Source organism: Oncorhynchus masou, chromosome 27 (genome assembly GCF_036934945.1).
Source record: "Oncorhynchus masou masou isolate Uvic2021 chromosome 27, UVic_Omas_1.1, whole genome shotgun sequence".
NCBI lineage: Eukaryota > Metazoa > Chordata > Actinopteri > Salmoniformes > Salmonidae > Oncorhynchus > Oncorhynchus masou.
In genome coordinates, this window is record NC_088238.1 from 9,278,172 (window position 1) to 9,301,600 (window position 23,429).

Sequence of the window (23,429 nt, forward strand, 5' to 3'; positions counted from 1 at the left end):
ATTCAAATTCAACCAAGCAAGATTCAATTCTCCCAACCAACCAAGATTCAAAACCAAGATTCAGCTCTCAAACCAAGCAAGATTCAATTAGTGAACCAAGCAATATTAAACACTCCAAACCAAGCAAGATTCAAAAACCAAGTCCCCTCCCAACCAAACAAGAATCCATCCTGAACCAAGCAAGATTCAAACCTCCCAATCAAACAAGAGCAAGATTCAAACCTCACAACCAAGCAAGATTCAAATCTCCCAACCAAGCAAGATTCAATCCTCCCAACCAAGCAATATTCAATCATCCCAACCAAGCCAGATTCCAACCTCCCAACCATGCAAGAATTCATTAAGGCTCTACAGTAGGTTAGACACATTAAGGCTCTACAGTAGGTTAGACACATTAAGACTCTACAGTAGGTTAGACACATTAAGACTCTACAGTAGGTTAAGACACATTAACATTAAGACTCACATTAAGGCTCTACAGTAGGTTAGACACATTAAGACTCTACAGTAGGTTAGACACATTAAGGCTCTACATTTAACACATTAAGACTCTACAGTAGGTTAGACACATTAAGACTCTACAGTAGGTTAGACACATTAAGACTCTACAGTAGGTTAGACACATTAAGACTCTACAGTAGGTTAGACACATTAAGACTCTACAGTAGGTTAGACACATTAAGACTCTACAGTAGGTTAGACACATTAAGGCTCTACAGTAGGTTAGACACATTAAGACTCTACAGTAGGTTAGACACATTAAGACTCTACAGTAGGTTAGACACATTAAGACTCTACAGTAGGTTAGACACATTAAGACTCTACAGTAGGTTAGACACATTAAGACTCTACAGTAGGTTAGACACATTAAGACTCTACAGTAGGTTAGACACATTAAGACTCTACAGTAGGTTAGACACATTAAGACTCTACAGTAGGTAGGGCACATTAAGACTCTACAGTAGGTTAGACACATTAAGACTCTACAGTAGGTTAGACACATTAAGACTCTACAGTAGGTTAGACACATTAAGACTCTACAGTAGGTTAGACACATTAAGACTCTTACAGTAGGTTAGACACATTAAGACTCACATACAGTAGGTTAAGACAGTAGGTAGGGCATTAAGACTCTACAGTAGACTCTACAGTTAGACACATTAAGACTCTACAGTAGGTTAGACACATTAAGGCTCTACAGTAGGTTAGGGCACATTAAGACTCTACAGTAGGTTAGACACATTAAGACTCTACAGTAGGTAGACAGTAGGTAGGGCATTAAGACTCTACAGTAGGTAGACACATTAAGACTCTACAGTAGGTTAGACACATTAAGACTCTACAGTAGGTTAGACACATTAAGACTCTACAGTAGACACATTAAGACTCTACAGTAGGTTAGACACATTAAGACTCTACAGTAGGTTAGACACATTAAGACTCTACAGTAGGTAACATTAAGACTCTACAGTAGGTAGGGCACATTAAGGCTCTACAGTAGGTAGGGCACATTAAGACTCTACAGTAGGTTAGACACATTAAGGCTCTACAGTAGGTTAGACACATTAAGACTCTACAGTAGGTTAGACACATTAAGACTCTACAGTAGGTAGGGTACATTAAGGCTCTACAGTAGGTAGGGCACATTAAGACTCTACAGTAGGTTATTAAGACCCAGTAGGTATATTAAGACTCTACAGACACATTAAGACTCTACAGTAGGTATGGTACATTAAGGCTCTGATAACATGAAGACTGTAGGTTAGACACATTAAGATCTACAGTAGGTTAGACATTAAGACTCTGTAGGTTAGACACATTAAGACTCTACAGTAGGTAGGGCACATTAAGGCTCTACAGTAGGTAGGGCACATTAAGACTCTACAGTGAGGCTCCTGAGACACATTAAGACTCTACAGTAGGTTAGACACATTAAGACTCTGATACACTGATTAAGACTCTACAGTAGGCGAGACACATTAAGACTCTACAGATAGTTAAAGGCTCTATAACATTAAGACTCTACAGTAGGTTAGACACATTAAGACCTGATAACTTATACCCTGAAGACTCTACAGTAGATACCCTGATAACTTATAGGTTATACCATGATAACTTGATACCCTGACTCTACAGTAGGTTAGACACATTAAGACTCTACCACATGATAACAGTAGGTAGGGACCCTGATTAAGGCCCTGATAATTAAGACTCTGATAACTTTATACCCTGATAACATTAAGATACCCTGATACCCTGATAAGGCTCTCTGATACCCTGATAACTTAACCCTGACAACATACCATTAAGACTGATAACACATTAAGATAACCTGATACCCTGATAACTTGATAACCTGATAAGGCTTTATACCCTGATAACATATTGATACCCTGATAACACATTAAGATACAGTAGGCGAGAAACATTAAGACTCTACCACATGATAAGATACCCTGATAACTTGATACCTGAGGTAGACACATTAAACCTGATAACCTTGTGAATGAAAAACTTGGTTAGACGACACTAGGAAATTAATCATTAGACACATTATTGATGGATAAACATTAAGACAGATATGTACAATCCATTAAGTCATTTTCTACAGTATTAAAGCACACATCTGTAGAGTAAAAGCACTTCTCCCTGTCCCTGAAAAGACTCTACAGTTTAGACTTAAGACCTACTAGCAGTGTTGGCCCACTGATTAAGTCTGTTTAGACACATTAATCCTCACAGTAAGACTTAAGGCTTGTCACATTAAGGAGGTTAGTTAAGAAGAATGTTGTGAATCCCTCCAGTCCTGCTGCTCTATCCTCTACATCCCTCCTCCACAGTCCTGCTGCTCTATCCTCTATATCCCTTACCCCAGTCCTACAGTGTTCTATCCTCTATATCACATTAAGACTCCTCCAGTCCTGCTGCTCTATCCTCTATATCCCTACTCCAGTAGGTGCTGCTCTATCCTCTATATCCCTCCTCCAGTCCTGCTGCTCTATCCTCTATATCCCTCCCACAGCTCCTACTGCTTAAGCTCTATCCTCTTATATCCCTCCTCCAGTCCTGCTGCTCTATCCTCTATATCCCTCATCCAGCCCTGCTGCTTAGACACATTATCCTCTAGTATCCCTCCTCCCACAGTCCTGCTGCTCTATCTTCTATATCCTTCCTCCAGTCCTGCTGACTCTATCCTCTATATCCCTCCTCCAGTCCTGCTGCTCTATCCTCTACATCAGTCCAGTCCTGCTGCTCTATCCTCTAGTAGGTTAGACATTAAGGCTCTATCAGTCCAGTCATGCTGCTCTATCCTCTATAGTCCATTAAGACTCTCTAGGTTAGACCATCAGTCTCTCCAGTAGGCTGCTCTATCCTCTACATCCCTCCTCCATTCAGGCTCCTAGGTCCTCTATTCCTCTACAGTGCTCTATCCTCTACATCCCTCCTTAAGTCCTGCTGCTCTAAGACCTATATCTAGGCTCATCCCTCCCTCCACATCCAGTCCTGCTGCTCTAACCTCTATATCCCTCCTCCAGTCATGCTGCTCTATCCTCTATATCCCTCCTCCAGTCCTGCTGCTCTATCCTCTATATCCCTCCTCCAGTCCTGCTGCTCTATCCTCTATATCCCTAACCTCCTCCAACCTGTCCTGCTGCTCTATCCTCTATAACCCTCCTCCAGTCCTGCTGCTCTATCCTCTATATCCCTCCCCAGTCCTGCTGCTCTATCCTTCTATATCCCTCCCACAGTCCTGCTGCTCTATCCTCTATATCCCTCCTCCAGTCCTGCTGCTCCTATCCTCTATATCCCTCCTCCAGTCTGTTTATTAAGTCCTCACTAACTGCTGCTGGAGTGTGAAGAATGTTGTGATCCTCTCCAGTCCTGCTGCTCTATCCTCTACATCCCTCCTCCAGTCCTGCTGCTCTATCCTCTATATCCCTCCTCCAGTCCTGCTGCTCTATCCTCTATATCCCTCCTCCAGTCCTGCTGCTCTATCCTCTATATCCCTCCTCCAGTCCTGCTGCTCTATCCTCTATATCCCTCCTCCAGTCCTGCTGCTCTATCCTCTATATCCCTCCTCCAGTCCTGCTGCTCTATCCTCTACATCCCTCCAGTCCTGCTGCTCTATCCTCTATATCCCTCCTCCAGTCCTGCTGCTCTATCCTCTATATCCCTCTCCAGTCCTGCTGCTCTATCCTCTATATCCCTCCTCCAGTCCTGCTGCTCTATCCTCTATATCCCTCCTCCAGTCCTGCTGCTCTATCCTCTATATCCCTCCTCCAGTCCTGCTGCTCTATCCTCTATATCCCTCCTCCAGTCCCGCTGCTCTATCCTCTATATCCCTCCTCCAGTCCTGCTGCTCTATCCTCTATATCCCTCCCCCAGTCCTGCTGCTCTATCCTCTATATCCCTCCCACGGTCCTGCTGCTCTATCCTCTATATCCCTCCTCCAGTCCTGCTGCTCTATCCTCTATATCCCTCCCCCAGTCCTGCTGCTCTATCCTCTATATCCCTCCCACAGTCCTGCTGCTCTATCCTCTATATCCCTCCTCCAGTCCTGCTGCTCTATCCTCTATATCCCTCCTCCAGTCCTGCTGCTCTATCCTCTATATCCCTCCTCCAGTCCTGCTGCTCTATCCTCTATATCCCTCCTCCAGTCCTGCTGCTCTATCCTCTATATCCCTCCTCCAGTCCTGCTGCTCTATCCTCTATATCCCTCCTCCAGTCCTGCTGCTCTATCCTCTATATCCCTCCTCCAGTCCTGCTGCTCTATCCTCTATATCCCTCCCCCAGTCCTGCTGCTCTATCCTCTATATCCCTCCTCCAGTCCTGCTGCTCTATCCTCTATATCCCTCCTCCAGTCCTGCTGCTCTATCCTCTATATCCCTCCTCCAGTCCTGCTGCTCTATCCTCTATATCCCTCCTCCAGTCCTGCTGCTCTATCCTCTATATCCCTCCCACAGTCCTGCTGCTCTATCCTCTATATCCCTCCTCCAGTCCTGCTGCTCTATCCTCTATATCCCTCCTCCAGCCCTGCTGCTCTATCCTCTATATCCCTCCCCAGTCCTGTCCTGCTCCCCCCTCCAGTCCTCTATCCTCTATATCCCTCCTCCAGTCCTGCTGCTCTATCCTCTATATCCCTCCCCCAGTCCTGCTGCTCTATCTTCTATATCCCTCCCACAGTCCTGCTGCTCTATCCTCTATATCCCTCCCACAGTCCTGCTGCTCTATCCTCTATATCCCTCCTCCAGTCCTGCTGCTCTATCCTCTATATCCCTCCTCCAGTCCTGCTGCTCTATCCTCTATATCCCTCCTCCAGTCCTGCTGCTCTATCCTCTATATCCCTCCTCCAGTCCTGCTGCTCTATCCTCTATATCCCTCCTCCAGTCCTGCTGCTCTATCCTCTATATCCCTCCTCCAGTCCTGCTGCTCTATCCTCTATATCCCTCCTCCAGTCCTGCTGCTCTATCCTCTATATCCCTCCTCCAGTCCTGCTGCTCTATCCTCTATATCCCTCCAGTCCTGCTGCTCTATCCTCTACATCCCTCCTCCAGTCATGCTGCTCTATCCTCTATATCCCTCCTCCAGTCCTGCTGCTCTATCCTCTATATCCCTCCTCCAGTCCTGCTGCTCTATCCTCTATATCCCTCCTCCAGTCCTGCTGCTCTATCCTCTATATCCCTCCTCCAGTCCTGCTGCTCTATCCTCTATATCCCTCCTCCAGTCCTGCTGCTCTATCCTCTATATCCCTCCTCCAGTCCTGCTGCTCTATCCTCTATATCCCTCCAGTCCTGCTGCTCTATCCTCTATATCCCTCCTCCAGTCCTGCTGCTCTATCCTCTATATCCCTCCTCCAGTCCTGCTGCTCTATCCTCTATATCCCTCCTCCAGTCCTGCTGCTCTATCCTCTATATCCCTCCCACAGTCCTGCTGCTCTATCCTCTATATCCCTCCTCCAGTCCTGCTGCTCTATCTTCTATATCCCTACCACAGTACCGCTGCTCTATCCTCTATATTCCTCCTCCAGTCCTGCTGCTCTATCCTCTATATCCCACCAGTCCTGCTGCTCTATCCTCTATATCCCTCCTCCAGTCCTGCTGCTCTATCCTCTATATCCCTCCTCCAGTCCTGCTGCTCTATCCTCTATATCCCTCCAGTCCTGCTGCTCTATCCTCTATATCCCTCCTCCAGTCCTGCTGCTCTATCCTCTATATCCCTCCTCCAGTCCTGCTGCTCTATCCTCTATATCCCTCCAGTCCTGCTGCTCTATCCTCTACATCCCTCCTCCAGTCCTGCTGCTCTATCCTCTATATCCCTACAGTCCTGCTGCTCTATCCTCTATATCCCTACAGTCCTGCTGCTCTATCCTCTATATCCTTCCTCTAGTCCTGCTGCTCTATCCTCTACATCCCTCCAGTCCTGCTGCTCTATTCTCTATATCTCTCCTACAGTCCTGCAGCTCTACTCTCTATAGGTCTGCCTGTCTGTCTGCCTGCCTGTTTGTCTGCCTGCCTGTCTAACTGCCTGCCTGTCTGTCTGTCTGCCTGCCTGTCTAACTGCCTGCCTGTCTGTCTAACTGCCTGCCTGTCTAACTGCCTGCCTGTCTAACTGTCTATCTGTCCGTCTGTCTAACTGCCTGCGTATCTAACTGCCTCCCTCCCTGCCTGTCTGTCTAACTACCTGCCTGTCTAACTGCCTGCCTAACTACCTGCCTGTCTAACTGCCTGCCTGTCTAACTGCCTGTCTGTCTAACTGCCTGCCTGCCTGCCTGTCTGTATGCCTGCCTGTCTAACTGCCTCCCTCCCTGCCTGCCTGTCTAACTGCCTGTCTGTCTAACTGCCTGCCTGCCTGTCTGTCTGTCTGTCTGTTTGTCTGCCTGTCTGTCTAACTGCCTGTCTGTCTGTTTGTCTGTCTAACTGCCTGCCTGTTTAACTGCCTCCCTCCCTACCTGCCTGTCTAACTGCCTCCCTCCCTGCCTGCCTGTCTAACTGCCTCCCTCCCTGCCTGCCTGTCTAACTGCCTCCCTTCCTGCCTGCCTGTCTAACTGCCTCCCTCCCTGCCTGCCTGTCTAACTGCCCCCCTCCCTGCCTGTCTGTTTAACTGCTGTGTGGAGGGTTGCTGCTTGTGCTGCTTGGGCGCCACCTTCTTGCCACCATTCACTTCTCTGATTTTCCATCCCCCTCCATTCTCTCTCTCGCTCTGTCTCACTCTCTCTCTCTCTCTCTCTCTCTGACTTTCTCCTACTCGCTCTCTCTTGACCTTCTCTGAAATGCTCTCTCTTTCATGAAAACACACACACAGAGAAGTTGACTCCACACAGCGAGAAAGGGCAGGCAGTGAGAGTCATGGTGCGGGTGGACACTGCCTCCTATAATCCCCTCCTGTTCCTGACCTGCTCAGACACAGAGAGAGAGAGAGACCTGCTCAGACACAGAGGAGAGAGAGAGACCTGCTCAGACACACACAGAGAGAGAGAGACCTGCTCAGACACACAGAAAGAGAGAGAGAGACCTGCTCAGACACACAGACTGAGAGAGACCTGCTCAGACACACAGAGAGAGAGAGACCTGCTCAGACACACAGACTGAGAGACCTGCTCAGACACACAGACTGAGAGACCTGCTCAGACACACAGAGAGAGAGACCTGCTCAGACACACAGACTGAGAGACCTGCTCAGACACAGAGAGAGAGAGACCTGCTCAGACACACAGACTGAGAGACCTGCTCAGACAGACAGAGAGAGAAAGAGAGAGAGAGAGAGAGACCTGCTAAGACACACAGAAAGAGAGAGAGAGAGACCTGCTCAGACACAGAGAGAGAGAGAGAGACCTGCTCAGACACAGAGAGAGAGAGAGAGACCTGCTCAGACACAGAGAGAGAGAGAGAGAGAGACCTGCTCAGACACAGAGAGAGAGAGAGAGACCTGCTCAGACACAGAGACTGAGAGAGAGAGAGACCTGCTCAGACACAGAGAGTGAGAGAGAGAGACACAGAAAGAGAGACCTGCTCAGACACACACAGAGAGAGAAAGACACACATAGAGAGACCTGCTCAGACACACACAGAGAGGAGAGACCTGCTCAGACACACAGAAAGAGAGAGACCTGCTCAGACACACAGAGAGAGAGACCTGCTCAGACACACAGACAGAGAGACCTGCTCAGACAGACAGAGAGAGAGAGAGAGACCTGCTAAGACACACAGGGAGAGAGAGACCTGCTCAGACACACAGAGAGAGACCTGCTCAGACACACAGAGAGAGACCTGCTCACAGACAGAGAGAGAGAGAGAGAGAGAGAGCTCAGACATACAGAAAGAGAGAGAGACCTGCTCAGACACACACAGGGAGAGTGAGACCTGCAGACACACAGACACAGACAGAGAGAGATAGAGACCTGCTCAGACACACAGAGAGTGAGACCTGCTCAGACACACAGAGAGAGACCTGCTCAGACACACAGAGAGAGAAGAGAAGAGAGAGAGAGAGAGAGAGAGAGAGACATACACAGGTAGAGTGAGACCTGCTCAGACACACAGAGAGATAGAGACCTGCTCAGACACACAGAGAGAGAGAGAGAACCTGCTCAGACACACAGAGAGAGAAAAGAGAGAGAGAAAGAGAGAGAGAGGGAGACCTGCTCAGACACTGAGAGAGAGAGAGACCTGCTCAGACACACACAGGGAGAGTGAGACCTGCTCAGACACTGAAAGAGAGAGAGAGAGAGAGAGAGGGAGACCTGCTCAGACACTGAAAGAGAGAGAGACACTGAGAGAGACTTGCTCAGACACACAGGGAGAGTGAGACCTGCTCAGACACTGAGAGAGAGTGTCTTATCTACCTTACTTGCTTTGGCAATGTTAACACATGTTACCCATGCCAATAAAGCCCCTTGAATTGAATTGAATTGAATTGAGAGCCCAGAGAGAGAGAGAGAGAGAGAGAGAGCTGCTGAGGCCCACTGAGAGAGAGAGAGAGAGAGAGAGAGAGAGAGAGAGAGAGAGAGAGAGAGAGAGAGACTTGTTCAGAAACACACAGAGAGAGAGGGAGACCTGCTCAGACACAGAGAGAGAGACAGAGAGAGAGAGAGAGAGAGAGAGAGAGAGAGAGAGAGAGAGAGAGAGAGAGAGAGAAAGAGAGCTGCTGAGGCCCACTGAGAGAGAGAGAGAGAGAGAGAGAGAGAGAGAGAGAGAGAGAGCTGCTGAAAACTTTCCCACCACTCTGACTCCAGCTGCAGCCTCAGCCGGCTCCACAGCCTCTATAACTAGAGCAGGACAGAACTACCACTGCAGACTGCAGAGCACAACTGTAGGAGAAGAGGACAGAACTACTAGGAGCGGTAGAGAGGAACGGACTCACAGGGAAATACAAATTCAGCAGGAAGCAGCAACACCTGGAGCACAACTCTGCTCTGAGACCAACTCCAAAAACCCTCTCACTGGATCACTTTGAGCTTTGGCTTTTACTTCCAATTGAGACGATTTGGAAACAAAGAGTTGAGAAAAGTAAGTTGGACTGTAAGAGGCGTGTTGGAGATCAGGAGGGAAGAGAAGGACAGTTTAGGACTTTGGATCTCAGTCATCTTGGGGTTTTTTCCCTGTCCTCTCTGTTTTAACAGACCATAAACCACCTGGATTGACCTTTAACCACTCTTGGGTTTCTTCGTTTTATTTCCCCCCTCCAGCCTGGAATCTTGGAGAGAGTTCTCTCTCTTCTGGGGGGGTCAGAGGACAAGACTGACCAGACGTACAGCGGGACAAGTAAGAACCAATCTCCTCTCGTCTTCGTCTCCTCTGGCGGGGGTTGAATGTAATCCAGCAGAGCGGAACTGAGCAGGGTTTTTTTGTTGTGGTAAAGTGGACTTGGTGGAATGGTTGATGAGCTGAGATAGAGACATGCTGGGTCTGGTTCTAGTTTGAGTTCAGTAGAGCTGCTGAGGTCTGTAGAACTGGCAGGAACGTTTTCCTGCAGGAACTATGTAGAGACCCGTTGGTGGAGACTCTCCCCTTATTAATATACTGTGGTTTAAATCAATACCAGCGTTGTCTGTTTACAGTTATTCAACAGGAATAACATTACAGATCGTGTGTTTTTTTGTTGTTGTTGTTGTTGTTGTTGTAGAAGACATAGAAATATATAAACACAGGGATATTTCATAGCTTTGAAAAATCTGTCTTGAAAATAAGTCCCCCTGCCCGCCCACCAAAAAAAAAAAAACGGGCTAATGAATATTCCACATTTCAATAATTAAAATAAATATATTTTATCTGTAAAGTTTGGTTGTGTTTTGAACGATACTTTGTAATAATCTCATTATATGAGATGTTATTCCGCATTTTAAATGCAGCATTTCGTTGTTGTTGTTTGCAGCAGACTTTGTCCAAGATGTTGTGGTCGAGGAGAGTCGTACAGCAGTGGTGCTTCGCTGTGTTCTTACTGTGTTCCCCTGTTCCTCACTACGGACGGCCAATCGATGGGCTCGCCAACAGGATGTAAGTTCCTATTTCATAATACACATTTACTTCAACGCTCCTTTTCTGTTTTTGTTTTACTTTGACAAGTATATCCATCAAGTTCGTCACGGTCCTCAATCAATATTAAAAGAAGCAGAGAATGGGAATATTAGTCACATAAATTAGTTTCCCCATATTGTTATTACTAATAATCAAATCTTTATTTAAAAAAATCATTTTCTTATTTGTTTTATTGATTTGTAATATTATTTTAATGATTATTAATATTATAATGTATTTTTTATTAGTATTTGTTTTATTAATTTGTAATATTATTTGAATTATTATTAATATTATAATGTATTTTTTATTAGTATTTGTTTTATTGATTTGTAATATTATTTTAATTATTATTAATATTAGAATGTATTTTTTAATAGTATTTGTTTTATTGATTTGTAATATTATTTTAATTAATATTAGAATGTATTTTTTATTAGTATTTGTTTTATTCCGTATTAAAGTAGTGTCTCATGGTGGGGGGGCGAGGCAGTGGTGCCTCTAACAGGCTGGAAAATGTGCTCATTTGTGGACCGTGCCGCCAGCTGTTTAGATAGAGTTCACCCACCTGTGTGTACTTAGGGAGAGAGAGGGGGGGGTAGAGAGAGAGAGAGAGGAGGGAGGGGAGAGGGAGGGGAGAGAGGGAGGGAGGGGGAGAGGGGGAAGAGGGAAAGAGTAAGAGAAAGAGAGTAAGAGAGAGAGAGAGAGAGGAAAGAGAGAGAAAGAGAGGAGAGAAGAGAGAGAGAGGGGAAGAGGGAGAGAGAGAGAGAGGTAAAAAGCCCTCTGTGATAAAGCGAGTCAAATCCCCACAACCACCCTCCTTTCCCTCCTTCCCTCCCGCCAGTTCCCAAGCACTCGTTTAAGGCCGTCTTAGGCGGTCTCCCCCCCGGGGGTCCCCCTCCTCGCCTCTTCCCTCCTCCCCTCCTCCTCTCCTCTCCTAGCCATGCAGGGGGTTTTGGACCACCGGCTAAAAACAGAAATGTCCTTGTTTGCTTGTTAGTTAGTTTGGTGTCTCTTCACACCTATCCCTCCGTACCTCACGGTCTGTTGTAGTTGTTCAGGTATCTCTGGGCTGGGCCCCCGCTAGCTGCTCCCTCCGTACCTCACGGTCTGTTGTAGTTGTTCAGGTATCTCTGGGCTGGGCCCCCGCTAGCTGCTCCCTCCCTACCTCACGGTCTGTTGTAGTTGTTCAGGTATCTCTGGGCTGGGTCCCCGCTAGCTGCTCCCTCCGTACCTCACGGTCTGTTGTAGTTGTTCAGGTATCTCTGGGCTGGGCCCCTGCTGGCTGCTCCCTCCCTACCACACTATGTTGTAGTTATTCAGGTATCTCTGGGCTGGGCCCCCGCTAGCTGCTCCTCCCTACCTCACGGTCTGTTGTAGTTGTTCAGGTATCTCTGGGCTGGGCCCCCGCTATGCTCCTCCGTACCTCACGGTCTGTTGTAGTTGTTCAGGTATCTCTGGGCTGGGCCCCCGCTAGCTGCTCCCTCCCTACCACACTATGTTGTAGTTGCCCCCGCTAGCTGCTCCCTCCGTACCTCACGGTCTGTTGTAGTTGTTCAGGTATCTCTGGGCTGGGCCCCTGCTAGCTGCTCCCTCCCTACCTCACGGTCTGTTGTAGTTGTTCAGGTATCTCTGGGCTGGGCCCCCGCTAGCTGCTCCTCCCTACCTCACTGTTGTAGTTGTTCAGGTATCTCTGGGCTGGGCCCCCGCTAGCTGCTCCCTCCGTACCTCACGGTCTGTTGTAGTTGTTCAGGTATCTCTGGGCTGGGCCCCCGCTAGCTGCTCCCTCCGTACCTCACGGTCTGTTGTAGTTGTTCAGGTATCTCTGGGCTGGGCCCCCGCTGGCTGCTCCCTCCCTACCTCACGGTCTGTTGTAGTTGTTCAGGTATCTCTGGGCTGGGTCCCCGCTAGCTGCTCCCTCCCTACCTCACGGTCTGTTGTAGTTGTTCAGGTATCTCTGGGCTGGGTCCCCGCTAGCTGCTCCCTCCGTACCTCACGGTCTGTTGTAGTTGTTCAGGTATCTCTGGGCTGGGCCCCCGCTAGCTGCTCCTCTCCGTACCTCACGGTCCCTCTGGGCTGGCTGCTCCCTCCGTACCTCACGGTCTGTTGTAGTTGTTCAGGTATCTCTGGGCTGGGTCCCCGCTGCTGCTCCCTCCGTACCTCACGGTCTGTTGTAGTTGTTCAGGTATCTCTGGGCTGGGCCCCTGCTAGCTGCTCCCTCCCTACCTCACGGTCTGTTGTAGTTGTTCAGGTATCTCTGGGCTGGGCCCCGCTAGCTGCTCCTCCCTACCTCACGGTCTGTTGTAGTTGTTCAGGTATCTCTGGGCTGGGCCCCCGCTGGCTGCCTGGTGTCTTTCAGGATAAAGAGGGTTGAATAGTGCTGATGCACGGCCAGGCGGCCGACCAAACTAAACCCAGCGCTCTTGGAGGAACTATATTATGCCTAACAGAGTAAACCCTCTTTCAAGTCCCGACAGCCCTGTGTAGTGAGGCTCAAACAGCAACCTATCCCCTATGCAGTGTACTACTTCTGACCAGGGCCCATAGGGCAGCTAGAAAGGGAATAGGGGGGCATTTTGGACACACTCCTTGAAACCCATGAGAGACAGAATGAAAAACATGCTCTGGGAGCTGATATCTCCCAGATACTATCTCTGAAAGATATTTCTCTGACATATTTCTCTGACACAGATACTATCTCTGACACAGATAATATCTCTGAGACAGATCGAGGCGAGGAGAGGATGTGGATAAGAGCTGGTAAAGGTGAAGCCTCATAACATTGACACATCTGTGAGACTTGATATTATGGCGCTGTAGGTTCTCTATGTAGGTTCTCTATGTAGGATCTCTATGTAGGATCTCTATGTAGGATCTCTATGTAGGATCTCTATGTAGGTTCTCTATGTAGGTTCTCTATGTAGGTTCTCTATGTAGGTTCTCTATGTAGGTTCTCTATGTAGGTTCTCTATGTAGGTTCTCTATGTAGAGAAAGTCTATGGCTGGTCTGGAATGACACCCGAATACCCCCTATATAGTACACTACTATTGACCAGGGCACATTGCACTTTTTAGGGACTCGGGTGCCAGGATGGAACCAGTGTCTATCTAAGTGGATCAGGGTAGCATCCCTGCTCAGAGGGAGGGGTGTGAGCAGTAACATCTGACAATGATTTGGCTGCAGTGTTGACAGGTTTGTTCCTGGTTCCTGGGATAAAAGGGCGTCTGAAAGGAGATTAGAACCAGGTGCTGCTGGGCCGTCCTAGGGGAGCTTTGAACCTGGCGACTAACAGACGGTGTAGAGTTCAGAGTAGCGGGTTCTGGGGCCCCTCGTCTGGTCTGTTGTAGGACTCAGGAGGGCTCATGGGGCCCCTCGAGAGTAGGACTCAGGAGGGGGTTAGTCCTGAAGAGTCTGTAGAGTAGGACCCAGGAGGGGGTTAGTCCTGAAGAGTCTGTAGAGTAGGACCCAGGAGGGTTCATGGGGCCCCTCGTCTGTAGAGTAGGACCCAGGAGGGGGTTAGTCCTGAAGAGTCTGTAGAGTAGGACCCAGGAGGGGGTTAGTCCTGAAGAGTCTGTAGAGTAGGACCCAGGGTCTGGGGTTGTAGTCCTGTTCAAGAGTCTGTAGAGTAGGACCCAGGAGGGTTCATGGGGCCCCTCGTCTGTAGAGTAGGACCCAGGAGGGTTCTGGGGCCCCTCGTCTGTAGAGGGACCCAGGAGGGGGTTAGTCCTGAAGAGTCTGTAGAGTAGGACCCAGGAGGGGGTTAGTCCTGAAGAGTCTGTAGAGTAGGACCCAGGAGGGGGTTAGTCCTGAAGAGTCTGTAGAGTAGGACCCAGGAGGGGGTTAGTCCTGAAGAGTCTGTAGGTAGGACCCAGGAGGGGGTTAGTCCTGAAGAGTCTGTAGAGTAGGACCCAGGAGGGGTTAGTCCTGAAGGTCTGGTAGGACCCAGGAGGGTTCCTGATGGGGGACCCCCTGGAGTCTCTGTAGAGTAGGACTCAGGAGGGGGTTAGTCCTGAAGAGTCTGTAGAGTAGGACCCAGGAGGGGGGTTAGTCCTGAAGAGTCTGTAGAGTAGGACTCAGGAGGGGTTAGTCCTGAAGAGTCTGTAGAGTAGGACCCAGGAGGGGGGTCTGTAGAGTAGACTCAGGAGTCTTAGTCCTGAAGAGTCTGTAGAGTAGGACTCAGGAGGGGGTTAGTCCTGAAGAGTCTGTAGAGTAGGACCCAGGAGGGGTTAGTCCTGAAGAGTCTGTAGAGTAGGACCCAGGAGGGGGTTAGTCCTGAAGAGTCTGTAGAGTAGGACCCAGGAGGGGGTTAGTCCTGAAGAGTCTGTCTGGACTAGGAGGGGTTAGTCCTGATGAGTCTGTAGAGTAGGACCCAGGAGGGTTCATGGGGCCCCCTCGTCTGTAGAGTAGGACCCAGGAGGGTTCATGGGGCCCCTCTGTGTAGAGTAGGACCCAGGATGGTTCATGGGGCCCCTCAGTCTGTAGAGTAGGACCCAGGAGGGGGGTCCCCTGAAGAGTCTGTAGAGTAGGACCCAGGAGGGGTTCATGGGGCCTGAGTAGAGTCTGTCCTGATGAGTCTGTAGTCTGGTAGTCCTTACGGTTAGGAGACAGAGCTGTGGGGTCTGGTAGGGGCCTGTGGGGTCTGGTAGGTCTGTCACTGTTAGGAGACAGAGCTGTGGGGTCTGGTAGGTCCTCACTGTTAGGAGACAGAGCTGTGGGGTCTGGTAGGTCCTCTGTTAGGAGACAGAGCTGTGGGGTCTGGTAGGTCCTCAGTTAGGAGACAGAGCTGTGGGGTCTGGTAGGTCCTCACTGTTAGGGACAGAGCTGTGGGGTCTGGGTCCTTACTGTTAGGACAGAGCTGTGGGGTCCCTCACTGTTAGGAGACAGAGCTGTGGGGTCTGGTAGGTCCTCACTGTTAGGAGACAGAGCTGTGGGGTCTGGTAGCTCCTTACTGTTAGGAGACAGAGCCTGGGGTCTGGTAGCTCCTCACTGTTAGGAGACAGAGCTGTGGGGTCTGGTAGCTCCTTACTGTTAGGTAGACCCAGGAGGGGTCTGGTAGCTCCTCACTGTTAGGAGACAGAGCTGTGGGGTCTGGTAGCTCCTTACTGTTAGGAGACAGAGCTGTGGGGTCTGGTAGCTCCTCACTGTTAGGAGACAGAGCTGGGGGTCTGGTAGCTCTTACTGTTAGGAGACAGAGCTGTGGGGTCTGGTAGTCCTGACTGTTAGGAGACAGAGCTGTCTGGTAGCTCCTTACTGTTAGGAGAGACTGTGGAGGTAGGTCTCACTGTTAGGGTCAGAGCTGGGGTCTGGTAGGTCCTCACTGTTAGGAGACAGAGCTGTGGGGTTTCCTGTTAGAGACAGAGCTGTGGGGTCTGGTCCTCACTGTTAGGAGACAGAGCTGTGGGGTTTGGTAGGTCCTCACTGTTAGGAGACAGAGCTGTGGGGTCTGGTAGGTCCTTAGAGGAGACAGAGCTGTGGGGTCTGGTAGGTCCTCACTGTTAGGAGACAGAGCTGTGGGGTTTGGTAGGTCCTCAGAGGAGACAGAGCTGTGGGGTCTGGTAGGTCCTCACTGTTAGGAGACAGAGCTGTGGGGTCTGGTAGGTCCTTACTGTTAGAGACAGAGCTGTGGGGTTTGGTAGGTCCTCACTGTTAGTGTGGGGTTTGGTAGGTCCTCACTGTTAGGAGACAGAGCTGTGGGGTCTGGTAGGTCCTTACTGTTAGGAGACAGAGCTGTGGGGTCTGGTAGGTCCTCACTGTTAGGAGACAGAGCTGTGGGGTTTGGTAGTTACAGTCTGGACGAAACAGTCAGCAGTGATCTGAACCGAGTTGGATTGTGAGGGAGCATCCAATTAAATGAAAGATTGCGATTTTTTTTTTAAACACGATAAAATCACATTTGATTGTAACAATACAAAAGGTGAAAGCCTTTTTTTTTTGTCTGTTTCCCGAGCATAACCCTGTGCTGTCCCTGAAAATTAGCATTTTATCAAGTTATCATTGTGTGATGTACTTTACCAGAAGGAGAGTTGAGTCCTCAACAATGGAGTTACTGTATCCCACCACACTATCTAACCAGACCACGTATGATCTCAGCTAACATCAAACACAGTGTTGACAGCTTCAAAATAGGACAAACACTGAGTCAATCAAATGTATTGGAACCCAGCCACCAAGCTTTAGGATTTAGGACTCACCCTAACGATAGTGTTGGACCTGGGCCACCAAGCTTTAGGAGTCAGGACTCACCCTAACGATAGTGTTGGACCTGGGCCACCAAGCTTTAGGAGTCAGGACTCACCCTAACGATAGTGTTGGACCTGGGCCACCAAGCTTTAGGAGTCAGGACTCACCCTAACGATAGTGTTGGACCTGGGCCACCAAGCTTTTAGGAGTCAGGACTCACCCTAACAATAGTGTTGGACCTGGGCCACCAAGCTTTAGGAGTCAGGACTCACCCTAACGATAGTGTTGGACCTGGGCCACCAAGCTTTAGGAGTCAGGACTCACCCTAACGATAGTGTTGGACCTGGGCCACCAAGCTTTAGGAGTCAGGACTCACCCTAACGATAGTGTTGGACCTGGGCCACCAAGCTTTAGGAGTCAGGACTCACCCTAATGATAGTGTTGGACCTGGGCCACCAAGCTTTAGGAGTCAGGACTCACCCTAACGATAGTGTTGGACCTGGGCCACCAAGCTTTAGGAGTCAGGACTCACCCTAACGATAGTGTTGGACCTGGGCCACCAAGCTTTAGGAGTCAGGACTCACCCTAACGATAGTGTTGGACCTGGGCCACCAAGCTTTAGGAGTCAGGACTCACCCTAACGATAGTGTTGGACCTGGGCCACCAAGCTTTAGGAGTCAGGACTCAGCCTAACAATAGTGTTGGACCTGGGCCACCAAGCTTTAGGAGTCAGGACTCACCCTAACGATAGTGTTGGACCTGGGCCACCAAGCTTTAGGAGTCAGGACTCACCCTAACGATAGTGTTGGACCTGGGCCACCAAGCTTTAGGAGTCAGGACTCAGCCTAACGATAGTGTTGGACCTGGGCCACCAAGCTTTAGGAGTCAGGACTCACCCTAACGATAGTGTTGGACCTGGGCCACCAAGCTTTAGGAGTCAGGACTCCCCTAACGATAGTGTTGGACCTGGGCCAAAGCTTTAGGAGTCAGGACTCAGCCTAGATAGTGTTGGACCTGGGCCACCAAGCTTTAGGAGTCAGGACTCACCCTAACGATAGTGTTGGACCTGGGCCACCAAGCTTTAGAGTCAGGACTCAGCCTAACGATAGTGTTGGACCTGGGCCAAAGCTTTAGGAGTAGGACTCACAACGAGTGTTGGACCTGGGCCACCAAGCTTTAGGAGTCAGGACTCACCCTAACGATAGTCACCTGACAGATCAGGAGCCAGGACTCACCCTCGATAGTGTTGGACCTGGGCCACCAAGTTTAGGAGTCAGGACTCACCCTAACGATAGTGTTGGACCTGGGCCACCAAGCTTTAGGAGTCAGGACTCACCCTAACGATAGTGTTGGACCTGGGCCACCAAGCTTTAGGAGTCAGGACTCACCCTAACGATAGTGTTGGACCTGGGCCACCAAGCTTTAGGAGTCAGGACTCACCCTACATAGTGTTGGACCTGAAAGCTTTAGGAGTCAGGACTCACCCTCAGGTAGGGCCAAGAAAGGAGTCAGTCACCCTGATAGTGTTGGACCTGGGCCACCAAGCTTTAGGAGTCAGGACTCACCCTAACGATGTACCTCCAGCCAAGCTTTAGGAGTCAGGACCTCACCCTAACGATAGTGTTGGACCTGGGCCACCAAGCTTTAGGGTCAGGACTCACCCTAACGATAGTGTTGGACCTGGGCCACCAAGCTTTAAGTCAGGACTCACCCTAACGATAGTGTTGGACCTGGGCCACCACTTTAGGAGTCAGACTCACCCTAACGTAGTGTTGGACCTGGGCCACCAAGCATCAGGAGCCAGGAGCTCACCCTGTTAGTGTTGGACCTGGGCCACCAAGCTTTAGGAGTCAGGACTCCCTGAACGAAGTGTTGGACCTGGGCCACCAAGCTTTAGGAGTCAGGACTGTCTGATAGTGTTGGACCTGGGCCACACAGTCAGGACTCACCCTAACGATAGTGTTGGACCTGGGCCACCAAGCTTTAGGAGTCAGGACTCACCCTAACGATAGTGTTGGACCTGGGCCACCAAGCTTTAGGAGTCAGGACTCACCCTAACATAGTGTGGACCTGGGCCACCAAGCTTTAGGAGTCAGGAGTCACCCTAACCTAACGATAGTGTTGGACCTGGGCCACCAAGCTTTAGAGTCAGGACTCACCCTAAATAGTGTTGGACCTGGTTTTTTAGGAGTCAGGACTCACCCTGATCGATAGTGTTGGACCTGGGCCACCAAGCTTTAGGAGTCAGGACTCACCCTAACGATAGTGTTGGACCTGGGCCACCAAGCTTTAGGAGTCAGGACTCACCCTAACGATAGTGTTGGACCTGGGCCACCAAGCTTTAGGAGTCAGGACTCACCCTAACGATAGTGTTGGACCTGGGCCACCAAGCTTTAGGAGTCAGGACTCACCCTAATGATAGTGTTGGACCTGGGCCACCAAGCTTTAGGAGTCAGGACTCACCCTAACGATAGTGTTGGACCTGACCAAGCTTTAGGAGTCAGGACTCACCCTAACGATAGTGTTGGACCTGGGCCACCAAGCTTTAGGAGTCAGGACTCACCCTAACGATAGTGTTGGACCTGGGCCACCAAGCTTTAGGAGTCAGGACTCACCCTAACGATAGTGTTGGACCTGGGCCACCAAGCTTTAGGAGTCAGGACTCAGCCTAACGATAGTGTTGGACCTGGGCCACCAAGCTTTAGTGAGTCAGGACTCACCCTAACGATAGTGTTGGACCTGGGCCACCAAGCTTTAGGAGTCAGGACTCACCCTAACGATAGTGTTGGACCTGGGCCACCAAGCTTTAGGAGTCAGGACTCACCCTAACATAGTGTTGGACCTGGGCCACCAAGCTTTGGAGTCAGGACTCACCCTAACGATAGTGTTGGACCTGGGCCACCAAGCTTTAGGAGTCAGGACTCACCCTAACGATAGTGTTGGACCTGGGCCACTAGCTGGTCAGGACTCAGCCTAACGATAGTGTTGGACCTGGGCCACAAGCTTTAAGGACTCACCCTAACGATAGTGTTGGACCTGGGCCACCAAGCTTTAGGAGTCAGGACTCAGCCTAACGATAGTGTTGGACCTGGGCCACCAAGCTTTAGAGTCAGGACTCACCCTAACGATAGTGTTGGACCTGGGCCACCAAGCTTTAGGAGTCAGGACTCAACTGATAGTGTTGGTGGGCCACCAGGAGCACACCCTAGCTTAGTGTTGGATGGGCCACCAAGCTTTAGAGTCAGGACCTGACTAACGATAGTGTTGGACTGGCCACCAGTTTAGGAGTCAGGACACATAGTGTTGGACCTATAAGCTTTAGGAGTCAGGACTAACTGGTTGGACCTGGTCAGGACCAAGCTTTAGGAGTACTCACCCTAACGATAGTGTTGGACCTGGGCCACCAGTTTAGGTCAGGACTCACCCTAACGATAGTGTTGGACCTGGGCCACCAAGCTTTAGGAGTCAGGACTCACCCTTGGATAGTGTTGGACCTGGGCCACCAAGCTTTAGGAGTCAGGACTCACCCTAACGATAGTGTTGGACCTGGGCCACCAAGCTTTAGGAGTCAGGACACCCTAACGATAGTGTTGGACCTGGGTGGCTTTAGGAGTCAGGACTCACCCTAACTAGTGTTGGACATACCACCAAGCTTTAGAGTCAGGACTCACCCTAACTGATAGTGGTGGACCTGGGCCACCATACTTTAGGAGTCAGGACTCACCCTAACGATAGTGTTGGACCTGGGCCACCAAGCATCAGGAGCCCTCACCCTAACGATAGTGTGGAGTCAGTAACGATAGTGTTGGACCTGGGCCACCAAGCTTTAGGAGTCAGGACTCACACTAACTGGTTGGACCTAGTGGTCAGCTTGGACAGGACTGACCCTAACTGGTGTTGGACCTGGGCCACCAAGCTTTAGGAGTCAGGACTCACCCTAACGATAGTGTTGGACCTGGGCCACCAAGCTTTAGGAGTCAGGACTCACCCTAACGATAGTGTTGGACCTGTGGCCACCAAGCTTTAGGAGTCATACCTGACACTAACTGGTGTTGGACCTGGGCCACCAAGCTTTAGGAGTCAGGACTCACACTAACTAGTGTTGGACCTGGGCCACCAAGCTTGGAGTCAGGACTCACCTAACGATAGTGTTGGACACCAAGCTTTAGGAGTCAGGACTCACCCTAACGATAGTGTTGGACCTGGGCCACCAAGCTTTAGGAGTCAGGACTCACCCTAACGATAGTGTTGGACCTGGGCCACCAAGCTTTGGACATACTCACCCTAACAATAGTGTTGGACCTGGGCCACCAAGCATCAGGAGCCAAATTAAAGCTTTACAAACTGGCTGCCAAGTTTGGATAGAGCTTCAATCAGACAGACAGAGAAATGACACATCTAGTGGGTAGGAGTAAACACAGTGTACTATTTCGTTCTCTCATTCCCTCTGCCCCCCTTTCCCCCCCCCCCTTTACCCCGCACAGAGAAACAATTATCATCAGGTAGGCCAAGACAAGGAGGTCTGTTCTGTTGGAATCGTGCCACATCAGGATGTATCCAGCCCTTTTTTCTTAATGTTTTCCTCTCTTCCTCCTTCCTCTCTTCTAGTTGTGCCTTGGGGAGTGTTTGATGTTGGGCTTTATTAAAGGTTAAAAAAAAACCAACAGGGAGATCGTTTTTCAAAGCCCAAGCCTGTTCGGTTCCCTGCCTCACTCTCCCTGAGAATCACAGGAAATGTCTGTATGTATATAAACACAGCTCCTTTCAAACATCTCTCTGTACGGGAGGTAGTCTCTTACCAGGATATTATTGCACTGGGACAAGTAAATATCTGCTCCGTGGCTTTGGAAGAACTTGGAGAAATTAATAAATTATGTGACCAGTTTTTTCCTTGATCTAATGTTAATCTTTTCTAAGGAAAATAATTGAGAATATTACTGGCCATATGTTTTCAGTTTTAGTGTGATGATGGATACTATTCAAGGGTTTTACTGGACATACCTGACACTAACTGGCCCTAGTGGTCAGGACACAGCTTGGACATACCTGACACTAACTGGCCCTAGTGGTCAGCTTGGACATACCTGACACTAACTGGCCCTAGTGGTCAGCTTGGACATACCTGACACTAACTGGCCCTAGTGGTCAGGACTTGGACATACCTGACACTAACTGGCCCTAGTGGTCAGGACTTGGATATACCTGACACTAACTGGCCCTAGTGGTCAGCTTGGACATACCTGACACTAACTGGCCCTAGTGGTCAGCTTGGACATACCTGACACTAACTGGCCCTAGTGGTCAGGACACAGCTTGGACATACCTGACACTAACTGGCCCTAGTGGTCAGCTTGGACATACCTGACACTAACTGGCCCTAGTGGTCAGCTTGGACATACCTGACACTAACTGGCCCTAGTGGTCAGCTTGGATATACCTGACACTAACTGGCCCTAGTGGTCAGCTTGGACATACCTGACACTAACTGGCCCTAGTGGTCAGCTTGGACATACCTGACACTAACTGGCCCTAGTGGTCAGCTTGGACATACCTGACACTAACTGGCCCTAGTGGTCAGTGGTACCTGACACTAACTGGCCCTAGTGGTCAGCTTGGACATACCTGACACTAACTGGCCCTAGTGGTCAGCTTGGACATACCTGACACTAACTGGCCCTAGTGGTCAGCTTGGACATACCTGACACTAACTGGTCCTAGTGGTCAGGACTTGGACATACCTGACACTAACTGGCCCTAGTGGTCAGCTTGGACATACCTGACACTAACTGGTCCTAGTGGTCAGCTTGGACATACCTGACACTAACTGGCCCTAGTGGTCAGCTTGGACATACCTGACACTAACTGGTCCTAGTGGTCAGCTTGGACATACCTGACACTAACTGGCCCTAGTGGTCAGCTTGGACATACCTGACACTAACTGGTCCTAGTGGTCAGCTTGGACATACCTGACACTAACTGGCCCTAGTGGTCAGCTTGGACATACCTGACACTAACTGGCCCTAGTGGTCAGCTTGGACATACCTGACACTAACTGGCCCTAGTGGTCAGCTTGGACATACCTGACACTAACTGGCCCTAGTGGTCAGCTTGGACATACCTGACACTAACTGGCCCTAGTGGTCAGCTTGGACATACCTGACACTAACTGGCCCTAGTGGTCAGCTTGGACATACCTGACACTAACTGGCCCTAGTGGTCAGCTTGGACATACCTGACACTAACTGGCCCTAGTGGTCAGCTTGGACATACCTGACACTAACTGGCCCTAGTGGTCAGCTTGGACATACCTGACACTAACTGGCCCTAGTGGTCAGCTTGGACATACCTGACACTAACTGGCCCTAGTGGTCAGCTTGGACATACCTGACACTAACTGGCCCTAGTGGTCAGCTTGGACATACCTGACACTAACTGGCCTAGTGGTCAGCTTGGACATACCTGACACTAACTGGCCCTAGTGGTCAGCTTGGACATACCTGACACTAACTGGCCCTAGTGGTCAGCTTGGACATACCTGACACTAACTGGCCCTAGTGGTCAGCTTGGACATACCTGACACTAACTGGCCCTAGTGGTCAGCTTGGACATACCTGACACTAACTGGCCCTAGTGGTCAGCTTGGACATACCTGACACTAACTGGCCCTAGTGGTCAGCTTGGACATACCTGACACTAACTGGTCCTAGTGGTCAGCTTGGACATACCTGACACTA

General features: G+C 49.8%; 1 protein-coding gene across 2 annotated transcripts in view; it reads left to right on the forward strand.

Annotated features, from left to right (window-relative positions):
• Positions 1-9,431: 9,431 nt before the first annotated feature.
• The window catches only part of LOC135515265 (parathyroid hormone-related protein-like), a 33,541-nt gene continuing 19,543 nt past the window's right edge, over positions 9,432-23,429 (forward strand). The window contains exons 1-3 of one of the 2 annotated variants that reach the window (XM_064938964.1): positions 9,432-9,506; positions 9,686-9,761; positions 10,372-10,493. In XM_064938964.1, the coding sequence (XP_064795036.1) occupies positions 10,387-10,493 (107 nt within the window). In that variant the 5' untranslated portion in view covers positions 9,432-9,506; positions 9,686-9,761; positions 10,372-10,386. Of the gene's footprint in view, positions 9,762-10,371; positions 10,494-23,429 lie in introns of both variants that reach the window. The other variant, XM_064938963.1, reaches the window with a different exon arrangement.